Source organism: Theobroma cacao, chromosome 2 (assembly GCF_000208745.1).
Source record: "Theobroma cacao cultivar B97-61/B2 chromosome 2, Criollo_cocoa_genome_V2, whole genome shotgun sequence".
Lineage (NCBI taxonomy): Eukaryota > Viridiplantae > Streptophyta > Magnoliopsida > Malvales > Malvaceae > Theobroma > Theobroma cacao.
In genome coordinates this window covers 31,290,501-31,305,479 of record NC_030851.1, presented here as the reverse complement: position 1 = coordinate 31,305,479, position 14,979 = coordinate 31,290,501, and the positions used below count along the sequence as shown (strand labels likewise).

At 34.9% G+C, this 14,979-nt stretch overlaps 1 protein-coding gene across 1 annotated transcript; it reads right to left on the bottom strand.

The window, feature by feature from the left end:
* On the bottom strand, window positions 683-7,673 carry LOC18609410 (putative potassium transporter 12). The gene is made up of 10 exons (XM_007044502.2): window positions 7,500-7,673; window positions 7,109-7,385; window positions 6,137-6,365; window positions 5,791-6,039; window positions 4,576-4,626; window positions 3,875-4,135; window positions 3,509-3,561; window positions 3,293-3,407; window positions 2,907-3,161; window positions 683-2,264 (listed from the first exon to the last, which is right to left on the bottom strand). The coding sequence occupies exons 2-10, from the start codon at window positions 7,370-7,372 to the stop codon at window positions 1,213-1,215; spliced, it is 2,529 nt and encodes an 842-aa protein (XP_007044564.2). The 5' UTR covers window positions 7,373-7,385; window positions 7,500-7,673; the 3' UTR covers window positions 683-1,212.

Below are 14,979 nucleotides of genomic sequence, written 5' to 3'. Positions count from 1 at the left end.
ACATAAGAATAAAACTTCTATTTGATTTTATAAATTTCATTTATTTTATTCCAATATTGAAATCTAAAATTTCTAAATTAAGATTTTAAATTATAACAATGATAGTATGTTGATAAGATATTGCAAAAGCGAATTGCTGATTGCAGATGCAATAATTATGATAAATTGGCGTTTGTGTGTAGGTGTAATCAGCAGGAGTTTTTCAATATTTTGCACGAGAGACGACATATGAGCCATGTTTTTGGCGTTTTTAGATTATTAAATAATAATTGCAATGGATGAATTATTGGTGCTTTGCTTTGGCCATTCCGGGGAACCTGTCATTAACCTCGATGGTGTGGCCGACATCCTCTACTCAACAAAGCAAAGTGAGACCAGGAAACGTTTTATTTTTGGCCGACATCCTCTACTCAACAAAGCAAAGTGAGACCAGGAAACGTTTTATTTTTATTCATATATATATATATATATATATGTATGTATGTATGTATTTTATTTATGAGTGGCAGGAGGATGTGAGCTACCACCTCAAACATGACATAAACAAGCAACATCCCATGGAAAATCCTAAATCCAGATTCGCCCATGATATGAAAAGAAGCAAAAAAATCGTCCTAGCTAGTTGCAGTTGTAGATATCTGCAGCGTTTTGGGTTTCGACGTTGATATTTTTAAAGAAAAGGAAAGGAAAGGAAAGGTGAAAGCCCCTTTAATGGAAGCTGCCTTTTTGCCCTTTGCTTTATGAAGCCAGACAGCACAAGTTGACCCCAAAGTGCCGATTTAGGATATGCCACACCATCGAGTTTCCAGCTGGAGTAGTTGAGGAAGAGAGGCTAAAAAAACCAATTCTAGTTTGAAGCAAGTTTTGAGGAATTTGTTTGTGCCAGAGCCCACATCCATTGAATTAAGTTGGGGGGATAGATAATTGGCCTTCTTACGTTCTTGCACAGCTTGTAGACGCCACACCATGTCAATGATTAACATCGATAAGGAATGACTTAATTAAGCTGACGGTGAAATGACTCCAGGGGCCAAGTAAAACTGGAAAACCACACACGCCGACAGGTTCAATATAAATTTTCCATTGGCAGCCAATCCTGATGTACAAATATTTATCATTCTTGGCTCTAATTGAGGTGATAAATAAACAATATTTGAACTGGCAATGGGGGGCAGGATCGATGAAATGGCAGCTTTTCATGTGGCAAGCAAATCAGACCATGTATGTCATGCCCACTTGCAAGATATTCATGTGAGGTACACTCATATTTGCAGCCCCAGCTCGACAGTTCCTCCTTAGGAATGCATAGAAGTAGTTTATGACGAGTTTCTTAAGAAAAACGGAGTTCTTTTTGGCCCTCACATCACCATGTGCTAGAAAATATGTAAATCCTGAATCTATAGCTTCTCGCAGAGCTGAAAGCTCATATTCCAAACTCGGGTCTTCATCCGATGACATGACACTAGAAGGCAATGCTGCTGAAGCTTCTTCTGAGGTAGAAGTTCCTGCTTCTTCCAATCTTCTATCATGCATCAATGGGATTTTAAGCTCCTCATTACCATAAGTACCCTGGGTTCCATAATCCCTTGAGCTCACTGAAACACTATCAATGTCCATCTCAGTCAAAGTGCTCTCCAAGGCAAGATCTTGAGCCTCTTTTCTCAAGAAATTCTCAAGGCTTTGAACCAAAAGTTGCTCAAATGCATGGTGATCCTCCTTTCGAATATCTTTGTAACCATATCGAGCAATACATCGAAACATATGATAGTCTTTTGGGCAAACTCTTCGAAAAAGAAATCTCTCCTCCTGAGGGACCACAGGAACAGGGACATATTTGATGCAAACAAACACGATAGTAGAATGAATGGCGGGTAGGCTAAGTAGAAACTGCCCGAAAATTGAGGGAATGCCATGGACAAGCTCATTGTATAACAAACCAATCCCTGGAACCCTCACTGTCCCAAGTGTGGAGCCAAGTTCATGCATGAAGTCCATGGATATTTTCTCCCTGACCTCACTCTGGTACTTCAGCACACTTCCATAGTTCCAAATGTACATCACAGTCAGAAAGAAAGCAGCAAAAACAAGCGGAAGCCAACCTCCTTCTAAGACTTTTGATAGAACAGCAGAAAAGTAAATAAGCTCTATCGATCCAAATACAAGTGGGAAACACAAAGCCATAAACAAATTGGTCTGCCATATTAGAAGCATTACCAGTGTCACCAGAGAGGTTGTGACCATCATAACACCAACTTCAGCTATGCCTGCACAAACATTTTAGACAGGCATTAGAGAAGTTACCATCATAAAATTAGTAATAGAAGCTACAAGCTTAATCAGCTCTTTCCTTGCCCATAAGTCATTCTGATTATGGTGGAAATTCAGGCATCAGTTCTACTCAATAGCATAGAATAATACACCAATTTACAATCAATTAGGAACCACAATCAACAAATAAGACAAAAGACAAAGACAACAAGAAAGGTCAGGACAGACACTGACTAAATAAATAAAATCAAATACGAGTTCAAAACAAAGTGGGAGGCGTTGCTACCATGACATGGGGAAGTATCAAGAGACGGAAGGCCATTATAAATGTGTAAGTTCAAAATTATAGAAACTGTTGCGAATATTTACACTAACAAAATAGTAAATGCAAATCTTTGTGAAGTACAAACAGTCCATATTTATCGAGTAAAAATTCTGAATGCTGCATAACCAAAAGAAGACACTCAAGTGGAGTAGGAAAAGCACCCAAAAAGAGCACGTAAAAGCATGGGTTTATTTTTTTTTTCATTGTAAAAAGATAAGGCACTACAACATTTTGAATAAATAAAAAAGACACCTTTCAGGAATGAGAGGAGCAAAAGAGCAAAAGAGGAGTTGGTATAATTAAAATTACTAACCATATGCATTGGCGATATCTGTAGTGCTGCGAAAGATGGAAACAACAACTACACACATGATCATTAAAAACCAATTGATCACAGGGATGTAAATTTGACCCATCAGTCTCCTTGAGGTGTGAATTATCTTCAGTCTCGGGAAGCATCCAAGTGCCATAGACTGCTTGACACATGAAAATGTAGCAGATATCATTGCTTGGCTGGCAATCATGGCAGCAATGGTGGCTACTACAAAAACTGGCCAGAAAAGGCTATCTGTTTATTCATGAGAAGCAGAAAGTGAAGCGTCAAATGAGCACTTAATAAAAACTAACTTTTCTTGATTATAATTTTGAATATATTAAGTGAAACTAGATGAAGAAAAGCAGCCTGTTGGCAACTGTAACCTGGCACAGAATCATAGAATATTCTTCCTGAAGAATCAGGGTATCTCATTAGATACGCAGCCTGGCCCATATATGCCAAGAGAAGGCAGGGAAACACTACAAAGGTGAAAGCAATCTGTACAGGTAATAGAAATTAATCATAAGAAGCATCTAGTAAATGAAAATCCATGGTCATTCTTCAAGGAAGTAGTGAAGATGTATTCATGAAAGAGCAACCTGTATGGCTCGTACGGAGAAATGCCCTAGATCCGCAAACATTGCTTCAGCTCCTGTAGTGACAAATAGAAACATGTTACACCACTAATATATGTATTTGTTTCTACAACTTCATATGAAGAAGCCACTCATCTCAACATTAAATAAAAGTATTAAAAGCTATATTACACAGGTTCAAAAAATGAATTTAAATAAATCAACTAGTTTAAATGACTTCAACCAAAAACAGTTCCCTGCAATGTGATACTCTCTAGCATGTCCAGCTTCTGTGTTCCTCTATTATCCTAGTACATCATGAAAGATATAGATGTTTGATAAGCATTGCCCATATACTCTCAGGGTCCTCTACGTAAAAGCATAATGTACCTGTAATGCACAGCACGCAACCTCCAAGAGCAGACCAGGCATCTCTGCTGTTCTTCTTGAAGAAAAAATAGATATAAGCCGGATTGAATGCCTTGATGACTGTAATATCATGCTTCACTAGATTGTAAATCCCTATTGAACCCAGAGAGAAGAACCACAAAGCAAGTGCTGGAGCAAACATGACACCAACTTTACTGGTACCAAACCGCTGTATGCTGAACAATGCTACCAAGATTACAATTGAAACAACAACCACCGCAGCTGTGAACAAAATAGATAGATGAAAAAAAATGATGACAGTTCATTGCTCTAAAACCTAATAAATTAACAGGTCAAAGCCATGATGATGGTGCGTATTTATAAACATCAATATAAAGTGATTAACATGATATTCAGCCAGCCTGGTAGAACCTTGATTTAGGAATCAAACTCAAGGCTACTCCAGTTCCCCAACCCACCCATTAAGAGTTTTTTTTATTTATTTATTCTTAGATGCTTCTAGAAATTAATATGAGAATAGACATCAGGTTCATTCTAAATAATCAGGAATCAACCAGAAGAAAAGAAACAATGGAATTATATGATGGCTGCCTTATGCCCCTATTGTCCATCTACTATCAATACTTGAACTCTTCAGTTCTTTCATAGAAGGACCCTCTACAATATATATTTTATGAATCAAAGAGAATGAAAATACCCACTTGTATTAAATCCTTTTATTTCACCCTGAAGACCACTTACAGCAGACATAACTGCAACAGAAAATCATAACAATCTTACATCAGTATTAACCCATGTATATAACATTGAAGTCATTCAATAAGTAAAAAAGATAGTGCATATTTGTTGTAATTCCAGCAGGTGAAAATAGGAGCACTCCAGTTTTAAGAAATTGAAAAACACATACAAAGCAATGGAAATCAATTCAATCCAGCAGAGAGAGTTTTTACTATTTACTGCATGCTCATCGATTAAACCTACCACAAGAACAACGAAAACAGAAAATTTGGGTTTCACATGTGAACTCAAACATGCAGCTTGAAGACGTGAAGTTCCTTACCACACTTTTCACTATTAAAAAATTAATTAGATCAAGCAGTAGCTGCATGACTTTGACTTTGAACTTTTTACAGCGTGCAAATTGTATGGTGCAGACAGTCAACAAGGTCTGGGGTACCATGTGCTATCAAAGTAATGTCCTAGGGACCTTTACAGTTTGTTTTGACACAGATGCGTAAGCAAAATTGTAGAAGTCAAATATATGTAAACCTGGGACATTGAACCTTGCTTGATGAAATGAATGGCATATTTATAAGTATTCATGGCATATATTTATAAGTATTCGACACAAATGAATGGCATATATGTAAATCTTAAAATCACATTCAAGTTTCAGCATATTTCAAGGTTTGAGTACCCTCCAATAAAAATTATAAGCATTCATCTGCCTATTCAACTGCAAAGATCTGCAAATTGGTTGTCTATATGGAATCCTTAATGCTCCCTTACTCATGTTACATGGATGAAGCTCCGAATTAGGTCTATCAAATATAACCAGATGCAGAAGCTTGCTCTCCTAGTAGCAAGTGGCAACTTAAATTTTTTGAGGTCTTCACCAAAAACTGTTACATGGAACTAAGGGACTGTATTAAATCCTTTTCTTTTTCTAAAGTAGAATTTATCATATCATTCAACCATAAGTTGCCAAGAATTTTCCTGAACCATAAATCAGAAAAGGCCTCACTTAAGACATCTTGAGTTCTAAAATTACGGTGAGACAAATTTTTCTGAACCTAAACAATTGCAACATCCAGGTTCAATGCATCCAATATACCATTCAGCTATTCACTGAAATGGCAAAAAACAGAACAATAAAAATAGCCCTGGTTTTGTCAACTTCAAGGCAAGATATCTACCTGATATTGCTGGGGTTAGAATACCATCCCCTATGACCATGGAAGTTCCCATCAAAACCAACAGCAACAAGAGGGTCTTCAAGGATGATCTTCTTTCCAAAGTCTCTTTTATGTTTAAAGCCCTTTCTAACTCTGGAGTGGGCAGTTTAAGCTTAAAACTTGATATCTGTTCATCAGCTGGCTGACGATTTGGCAGCATGTTGACCTTAGCATACCTGCAAATCAGCGAGTATAGTGCAAATGTTCCCCCTACAATTACATTAATTTATTTGTTAATATGTAAATGATCTCCGACATAGCCAGTTAAAAGTAAGGAGACTAAGAATCCTAATACAGCAGCCCTTACCTTCCCCATTATCATTGGCTTGAAGAACAACAAATACGTATTTTGCCAAGGGGACTAGAGCAATTGTGTACATCACCAGTGATAAGGCCCCCAAGATATCCACATCTGATTCAATGTTTACCTTGCTGAAGACATCACTGAAAACATATAAAGGGCTTGTTCCCATGTCACCATAAACGACCCCAAGTGTTTGAAATGCCAATGCAAGAGTTCGCCAAGTTGAAAGGTCCTGATATTAAAGTCATATATTTTAGTAAGAGAATATGGTGGAGCTTATTGACATGTAAATTCCTTCAAAAAAGGATCAAACAGTTCTTTATTGACAGTGCCCTATCCTTATAGTTGATTTCTTGGAAACAAGATAGGGAATTCACTTCAATGGATAAATATTCATGCATTTTTAATATAAAATGCTAATCAACATGGAAAGAATAGCAACTTGTATAATTTCCTAGCTATCATATGTAAAACCCTAATCACTTTCTTCTTGATTTGTTACAGGTTTGAGTACTATTTACTAATCATTCTTAATTGAAGACACTATTTGCTCTATACACCAGTTATTTACATATTATTTCTTAACTTAAAAACAAAAAAAAGTTGCTCAAATTTGTAGCACTTGATACGTAAGTTATAAATGAGTCAAGCTGTGCCAATTGAAGATATGAGAAACTTGAGGACATCTAAATCACAGCACTTCCTTTCTAGTATGCTAAGAGTATATGCTAAACTTCTTTATTGGCTAAACTTAAAAAGGTCAATATAAGAAATTGGGAAAATATAGTTGTTCCAAGCATCGAATTTTTATATCAATTTTTCAATACATTAAGCAGTTGGTTAGTGATAATAATGTAATATTGATACACCAAAACCCCAAAAGCAAAGACTTTAAAGGGGAAAAGAATAACATTATATACAAATATATTCAAAGTGTATAATTTTCAAGGAAATGGAGATAATCTAGTTACTTACCTTAGAGCGGTGACCATGAGCACCTGCAATTTCCATGGCTTCAACATCAAATGAATCAACTCTCTTGGGCTTCTTGACCAGTCTCCTCCTCAAAGATCCATACCCTTCTTTACCCTCATTTTCATCAAGCAATGACCAAGGAGGTGACTCTGAGTCCACTTCACTACCATCCACCCACCTTGACTCACCGACCCCACCACCACTGTAAGTTCTACCAGTCAGTCTCACACTGCTACTCTCTTCAATCCGATCTCCTTCTTCCATATTTTCAAAAACCCTGCAATACCCACTTCCAGAAGACCTTAGTCTTTGTAAAAAAAAAAAAAAGAGTATCCCTTTTCCTTAGATAAGAACAGCCTCAGTCCTCGGTCTTAGTACAAAAAAAGAATACCCTCTCTGTGTCTAGTGCTTCTTCTTCTTCTTCAGAGACAGCATTTGGTCTCCTGTTTTCTTCTAGGGTTGAGCTGGGTGATGCTCCATCTCTTCCTAGCGTTTTCAGTGGTCTCTTTAGAGCATTGATTGATTAGGATAGGACAGAGAGTAAGAAAAAATATTTAAAAGAATAAAAGAAGAGAGAAAACTATTTACTAGTATTATTATATTTAATGAAAAACGTTGTATTTTCATTGGCTTTTGGTAACGATGAACGGGCTTGTTGGGTCAATGAAGGAACTTTTCCTTAATGTTAATGTTTTTTTTATTAATTTTTAGAAGTTATTATGTAGAACTTAGAAGACTCAGAAGATGATAGTCTCTTGGTGGATAATTGCAGAGAGATATTAGGAGAAAGACAAAACATTGTGTTTCTTGCGCGGAATGGGAGTTGTCATACCAATGTCCGATGGTCCACGCTCCACGACACGTGAGATGCTAACCAAACTCTACAGTTACTGCCAAAACAAAAGGTCTAGAGTTCAGGTTTTGGAATATTTGAGGGGATTTTAACCATATACTGTCCTTTATATATATATATGCAAGATTTTATTTTAAATTAAAAAAGGAATTATGTTTGGCAAGTAATTTAAAAGGAAAAAAAAAACATTTTCCACTTGGATCGTAGAAAATTGTGTGGTTTGTTAGTACTAACTAGTTAGTTTTATTTTGATTAAATTTCCTTACATACGATGCAGGAAAACGTTACATCAATGAAATGGATAATGTTTTAAAGAAACCATTTACTAATCTTTATCATCTGTCAATGTCTTATTTAGGCTTATTAGAGCTACATTATTTGAGACTATTTATTATAATTGGAGAATGTTTGTGCGATGCATTCGTGTAATATAAGTAAAACCATATTTGTTAAAATATATTTACATTTTAGTAATCACATGATGCTCACTTTACATAAACATTCATAAAGCTATTTATTAACTATAATGTGTATAGACAAAGTCAAAAGTTACATAATTGTTGTCAACTGCAATGTGTAAAAAAAAAATAAAAAATTACATAATTGTTTAAGTGGTAATCGTTGTAAATGTAGACTGCAGTATACAGCTTAGGAACATATAAAATATATGATAAGTGAATTTACTCAATAATTTCAAGGACTGTAATATTTGGCTTCTGTGAAACTTCTTTCCTAATAGTGACAATAAGCATTCCATCCTCCATAAAACCCTAAATTTGATAAGTGTTTACATTATCAGGTAACTTGGACCTACTTATGAAATAGTAAATGATTATTAATGTGGAAATAAAGTAAAAATTAAAAATTATAATTAATTGTAAACTGATGGAGTATTAAATAAAGGCTTAATTAGCCTAAGATATTTTATAATTCTTATTGGATATAAAGTAGGTCAATTCACTCTATAAAAGAATCCCTTAGCCACCTCTTGTATATAGAAGAGTTCTATTTTATTTTCTCATGTGTTGAGATAGGATCACAACCAAAAAGAGAGAAACATAAGGGAGCTCAAAGTTGAGAGTTTGCTAGTACAAAAACTTCGACTTAGGGATTCACACACTTTTACTGAAGAGATTTCGACAAATCACTGTGTGGATCACCATTAGAGGCAGGACAATTGTGCTGCTATAATTTGATAAGTCCTAATTGGTGTACAAAAGTAAAAAAAAAAAAAAAAACCAAAGGAGGACTCCATCAAAGAAAGTAGAATTTCAGGTATGTTAAAATTTCTCTTGTGATTTTTCTAGATTAGTTTTAATTAAAGTGATCCATGGTTTAGGGATTAAAACGTTAATAATATTCTGCTGCGTTTGAGTCATCTTAGCATGATTTAAATCCTCAACAGTGGAATCAGAGCCTCCTTTAATTGATTTAATCTAGTTTTATGTTTAATGGTTGAAGATTACAAAAATTGTTTTGTTTATATGTCGATTTGATGCAAAGTTTGAAAAATTATTTAGAATAATTTTGAATGGATTTTTTCAAAACTAATTTATGTTTCAGAAGGCCTTTAAAGTCTTGATTTATGAATTTAAAATCTAGATTTAATAAGTCCTTAAAGATTTTATAGATTTGTTTTAAGAGAATCTAAATCTGAAAAATCTGGCAGCATAACATGATCTACTTTTGAAAATTTTTTTTAGGGACTTAGAGATGGAGTTTGTACGTGATTTTTGGAGGGTAGAAGGTTAAGAGGATGATCTATACTTCTGAAAATTTACAGCATTTAATTACCTCGTTTGGTTGGTAATCTGATGATGTTTCTGCACAAATAGTTTGCTGAAATTGTATTCTTGTGTGATAAGAACTTGCAAAATCATGGCTATTTGTATTTTGAATTTGCTGAGGTTTTGAGAGCATTTGGCATGATGTTTGAGGCATGGGATGTCTCTAAATTGGTGCCAAAATCTCAACAAACAATGAAGGATGGTGCTTCAAAGAATTTGGGACAGCATAGGTGATGCAGACCTAATAAAATTACACTAGCTTGTGCTATTTCTTCTCTTTGTAATTAAGAGTTGTACTAATTTGGTTATGACCTGAATTTAGACACCTAATTGTAATGGAATTTATCCTAAAGAATTTGGGATTGCCCCAAATAAGATTCTTAAATCAAATTGGCAAAGAAATATGACTCTTAGCCATAAAGATCTAATTCTAGTTGGACTAGAATTGTAAAAATTGAGGACAACAAGGATTAAATTTTCTAATAAGATTAGAAAGCCTAATTGGATAAGGATTCCTATGAATATAAAATTTCTTATATAATTAGAACTCTTATTGAGAATAAGGGTCAAATTTAAATTCATAGTCCTAAAAGGTTTAGGATTACAAAGTCTTTACTTAATTTAATTCCTAGTAGGCCTAGGACTTTTAAATTGGCACAAGACATTTAATGGCACTAGGACATCATAGTATTTGGATTAAAATCTTTAAAGGTTGAGTAATATTATTGCCAAATGACAAATGAGATCTTCGATTTGAATTAAACATAAGTTTTATATGTTCATTATATGATTATGAATGTATGAGGATGATTATAGACTTAAACCACTAGAATGTGTTATGGATGGTTATGGTTGAATGTATTTGGTATTTATTTTATAAATAGGGAGTGTGTGCTCTGGCTTTCCTCTATTTTATTCAAGAGTAGTAAAATTCTCTTCTTATCTTACTCCCCTCAAATGTAACTTGAGGTTTCTTTACATATATGTAATTAGAATTCATAGGATTAGATTAAGAAAAAAATTTTGTAATTCCAAGAATGAAGGACGAATGCACCAAGGAGACATGAAGATCACAAGACTACAAGATATGGTGATATTTGTATGTAATCTCTTAGGATTTGACCAACTAATTTCTTCCGATGGCTTAAGGAAATTAAATTAGATAAAAATCCATAATCATCCTAGTAGTATGCATGTGATAGATTTATTTTATGCAATATTATAAATGCTATGCATGCCAAATTCGATGAGACCTAAATAACAAGATAAAAGCAACAACAAAATCCCTCATTAAAATATTGAGTCACATGTTTCACATGATTAAGTTGCCTTCCACCATATAAGAAGATAACTAGGCTACCCTTTTAATTGGAGACTTGTTGAGTCACTTAAGGTTAAACTTTTACACGGGCATGTTTAAGCTATTGGTGGGTCTTACTCAACTAAAACTGTGTGGTTCGGACGTGTCACACTTGACCACATGGTCTTAGAGGCAGGGTTAGGCAAAATGCATATGATGCATTTAGACAATGAGTTGTCACCTAATTGATATGGGAGTTGCATGTAGATGCAATTGATAAGCTATGTTATCTACCTAATTAGACTTATTGTGATTTGTTGAGTCATTTAAGGTTGCAATAATTCGAAAGGGGTTTCAACCCAATAGAAATACCTAGTAGAGATTTTCGTATAATAGTGAGGGCTATTATTATGAAAAATTAGTGGGAGAATCAATGTAAGATTTAATACCTCGTCTTAAATTGATTTATAACATGAAAGGCTAATAAAAATTATTTTTCTATATTTATAGGTTGTTAGAATGGGTATAATAACAATTGCTGCTTTGCTTGGCATACTTGATGCCATTAGCCTAAAATGTTTGGATTGGTATATTACTTTGAGAAAGGTTCTCAATAAATGGAAGGATGCAATCTTGCAAGTAAAGAGATAACTTTAAATATGATTGAGCTTAATCTTTCTACTGCCAATCCAAAATCTTGGATAATAGATTTAGGATGTGGATCGCATTTATGTATTGACATAAAAGCTTTAAGGGATAATAAAAGGCTTGGTCGAAATAAGGTAATCTTAAGAGTGGGCAATGGTGCAAAAATTGTAGCAGTTGTCGTTGGACTTGTGATCTTATTTTACCATCGGGCTTAGTGTTGGAGCTAAAAGAGTGCTATTGTGTACCAACATTAACTAGAAACATCATTTCAATTTCATACCTAGCTAAGAATGATGATTTTGAATTTAGTATGAAGGGCAATCATTGCATTATCATTCTAAATGATATATTTTATGGACTCGCAACATGTCATGGAGGACTTTATGTTATGGATCATGACAGCCTAATGCTTACTATAGATGTCATGAAAGCTAGAAAAGATAATCCAAATCAAACCTATATCTGGCATTGTAGACTTGGTCATATCAATGAGACAAGGGTAGCTAAGTTATATAAACAAGGTTATCTAGATCCATGTGATTGTGAATCATATGGAACTTGTGAATGTTGTCTCCCTGGTAAGATGACTAAGACTCCTTTTACTGGAAAGGTTGAAAAAGCGGGTGTGCTCCTATAGCTAATACATTCGGATGTATGTGGACCCTTAAACACACCAGCTAGAATAGGTTATTCGTATTTCATTACGTTTATAGATGACCATTCTAGATTTGGTTATGTGTACTTAATGAAGTACAAGTCTGAAGCTTTTGAAAAGTTCAAAGAGTTTAGGGCTGAAGTTGAGAAACAAACTGGGAAAAGTATTCTCACTCTTAGATCGGATTGAGAAGGAGAATATCTTAGCTAGGAGTTTCTAGATTATCTAATAGAACATGGGATTATATCACAATGGACTCCACTTGGAACTCCATAACATAATGGAGTGTCTAAAAGGAGAAATCGAACCCTGTTAGACATGGTTCGTTCCATGATGAGTAGGGTAGACTTTTCGATATCTTTTTGGCGATATGCCTTAGATACTACTGCTTACCTACTTAATAAGGTTCCGACCAAATCGATTGATAAAACACCATATGAAATGTGGTATGGCAAAAGGCCAAACTTGTCTTATACAGGGATTTGGGGATATACGGCTTATGTGAAGCGTGCATCGTTTGATAAGATTGGAGCTAGATCAAACAAATGCAAGTTTGTAGAGTATCCTAAACAAATTATAGGATACTATTTACTACTTATGAGGAAGCAATATCTGATATTGATTCTGATAAGTGGTTAGAGGCCATGAAATCTGAGATGGATGCCATGCATGTCAACCAAGTATGGACTTTGGTTGATGCACCTGAAAGGGTAAAACCCATAGGATGCAAATGGGTCTTTAAGAGAAAGACTAACATGGATGGTAATGTACAAATGTACAAGGCTAGGTTGGTTGCTAAAGGTTACAACTAAGTTGAAAGAATTGATTATGACGAAACCTTCTCATCTGTAGCCATGATTAAATCCATTAAGATATTACTTGTTATTGCTGCATATTATGATTATTAGATATGGCAAATGGATGTAAAGACAGCTTTCCTTAACGAGAATTTGCAAAGGAAGTGTATATGACACAACCTAAAGGTTTTACATCCATGGAGAATTAGCATAAAGTATGCTCACTTTAAAAGTCCATTTATGGGCTGAAGCAAGCATCTAGGAGCTGGAACATCAAATTTGATAAAACTATTAAAGAATATGATTTCGTCAAGAATCCTGATGATCCATGTGTTTACAAGTAGGTAAATAGACAAGCAGTTGTATTTTTAGTACTTTATGTTGATGACATACTATTAATAGGAAATGATATACCGATGCTATAGACTGTTAAAACTTAGCTATCCAAACAATTTTCCATGAAGGATTTGGGAGAAGCGGCTTATATTCTGGAAATAAAGATCTATAGAGATAAATCAAAGAAGCTACTAAAATTGTCCTAATCCACTTATATAGACAAGGTGCTAAAGAGGTTTAGCATGATTGAGTCCAAAAAGGGACACTTTCCTATGTCACATGGCATTTATTTCTCAAAGGATATGTATCCAAAGACACAAGATGTAAGGATGAGGATGGATATAATACCATATGCATCGAGCATGTCACAACTCAAATTTTCAGGCCATGACAGGCGGAAGAGCTCAATAGACGTAGTCCATTCAGCCTAAGCAAGCCTATTTATTTATCCTACTCATCATTCCATCAAATATTACTAAGTCATATTTCATACTTTTGAATCAAAATAGTAATATACATTGCCAACTCGTACTGGCATTACTCTTTAAAAATTTACATACAATGTCTACAACATGTATTCTAATAATTTACATTAAGTTTGTCTATACAAAACAAAATAACACTCGACTTCCAGCAGAGGGACTCGGATGAATGTATAGCTACTGAATGCCGAGACACCTACCAAAAGATGGACACAGGTCTACAAGGACACCTCGTCCTAGCTACCAGCTGCCTCGTGATCTGAAAACATGAATTTGAAAATGGTGAGTATAAACCCAGTGAGTGAATAAGGAAGGGAACAAGCAACAACAAAGAAAAATTTAAAATCATGATGCACTTGTTTCAAAACAATGCAATTTGGATCATTCATAATAAAACCCCTTATCGAGCCCTTAAGTGATTAATCGTTTGAAAATCATGAACCCATACATAGCGAATCATTTGAAGAATGAAAGCTTCAATATTGCACAAGCAAGTCAAATACAACAACGAATCTTCGTTGCAGCGGAAAGGCATTCTCGCTGTAGCGAGAATGAATTTTCGTTGCAACGACGTTAGAATTTAGTTAGTAACCGAACGAGGGTTTCTCAACTGATCGAGGGTTTCTCACTAAACCTCCTCATTTTAAACTTAACTCTTTTAATCCTTAATCTCGCTGCAGCGAAATTGCAACCCAGAAAATAGAAAGTTTCTCACTGCAGCGAGAAGCTACAGTGTCATTCTCGTTGCAGCGAAAATGCATCCTTGTTGTAGCGAGTTTTCGACCAGTGTACCCCTCCAAACCCGAGAGTTTCTCGCTGCAGCTAAATACAGGGCATCAATGCAAAATTTACCTTTCTCCCAAAGGAAAAACCACCCTGCCAAAAGGTCCAAATCAATATGAAAACACATAACAATTTCTCAAGGTTTAACATGTCAAGTTTCACATGCATTACAACCATAACCCATTATCCATCAATTTCCTATAACACACATATTTACATATATATATACA

Excerpts from the sequence above, each read along its gene's own strand:
- LOC18609410 (XM_007044502.2), bottom strand. The coding sequence starts at position 7,372 with ATGGAAGAAGGAGATCGGATTGAAGAGAGTAGCAGTGTGAGACTGACT. Across the intron at positions 6,366-7,108 it reads CTCATGGTCACCGCTCTAAG|GACCTTTCAACTTGGCGAAC; the intron begins GTAAGTAACTAG and ends CTTTAATATCAG. Across the intron at positions 4,136-4,575 it reads AATAAAAGGATTTAATACAA|CTGCGGTGGTTGTTGTTTCA; the intron begins GTGGGTATTTTC and ends TTTTGTTCACAG.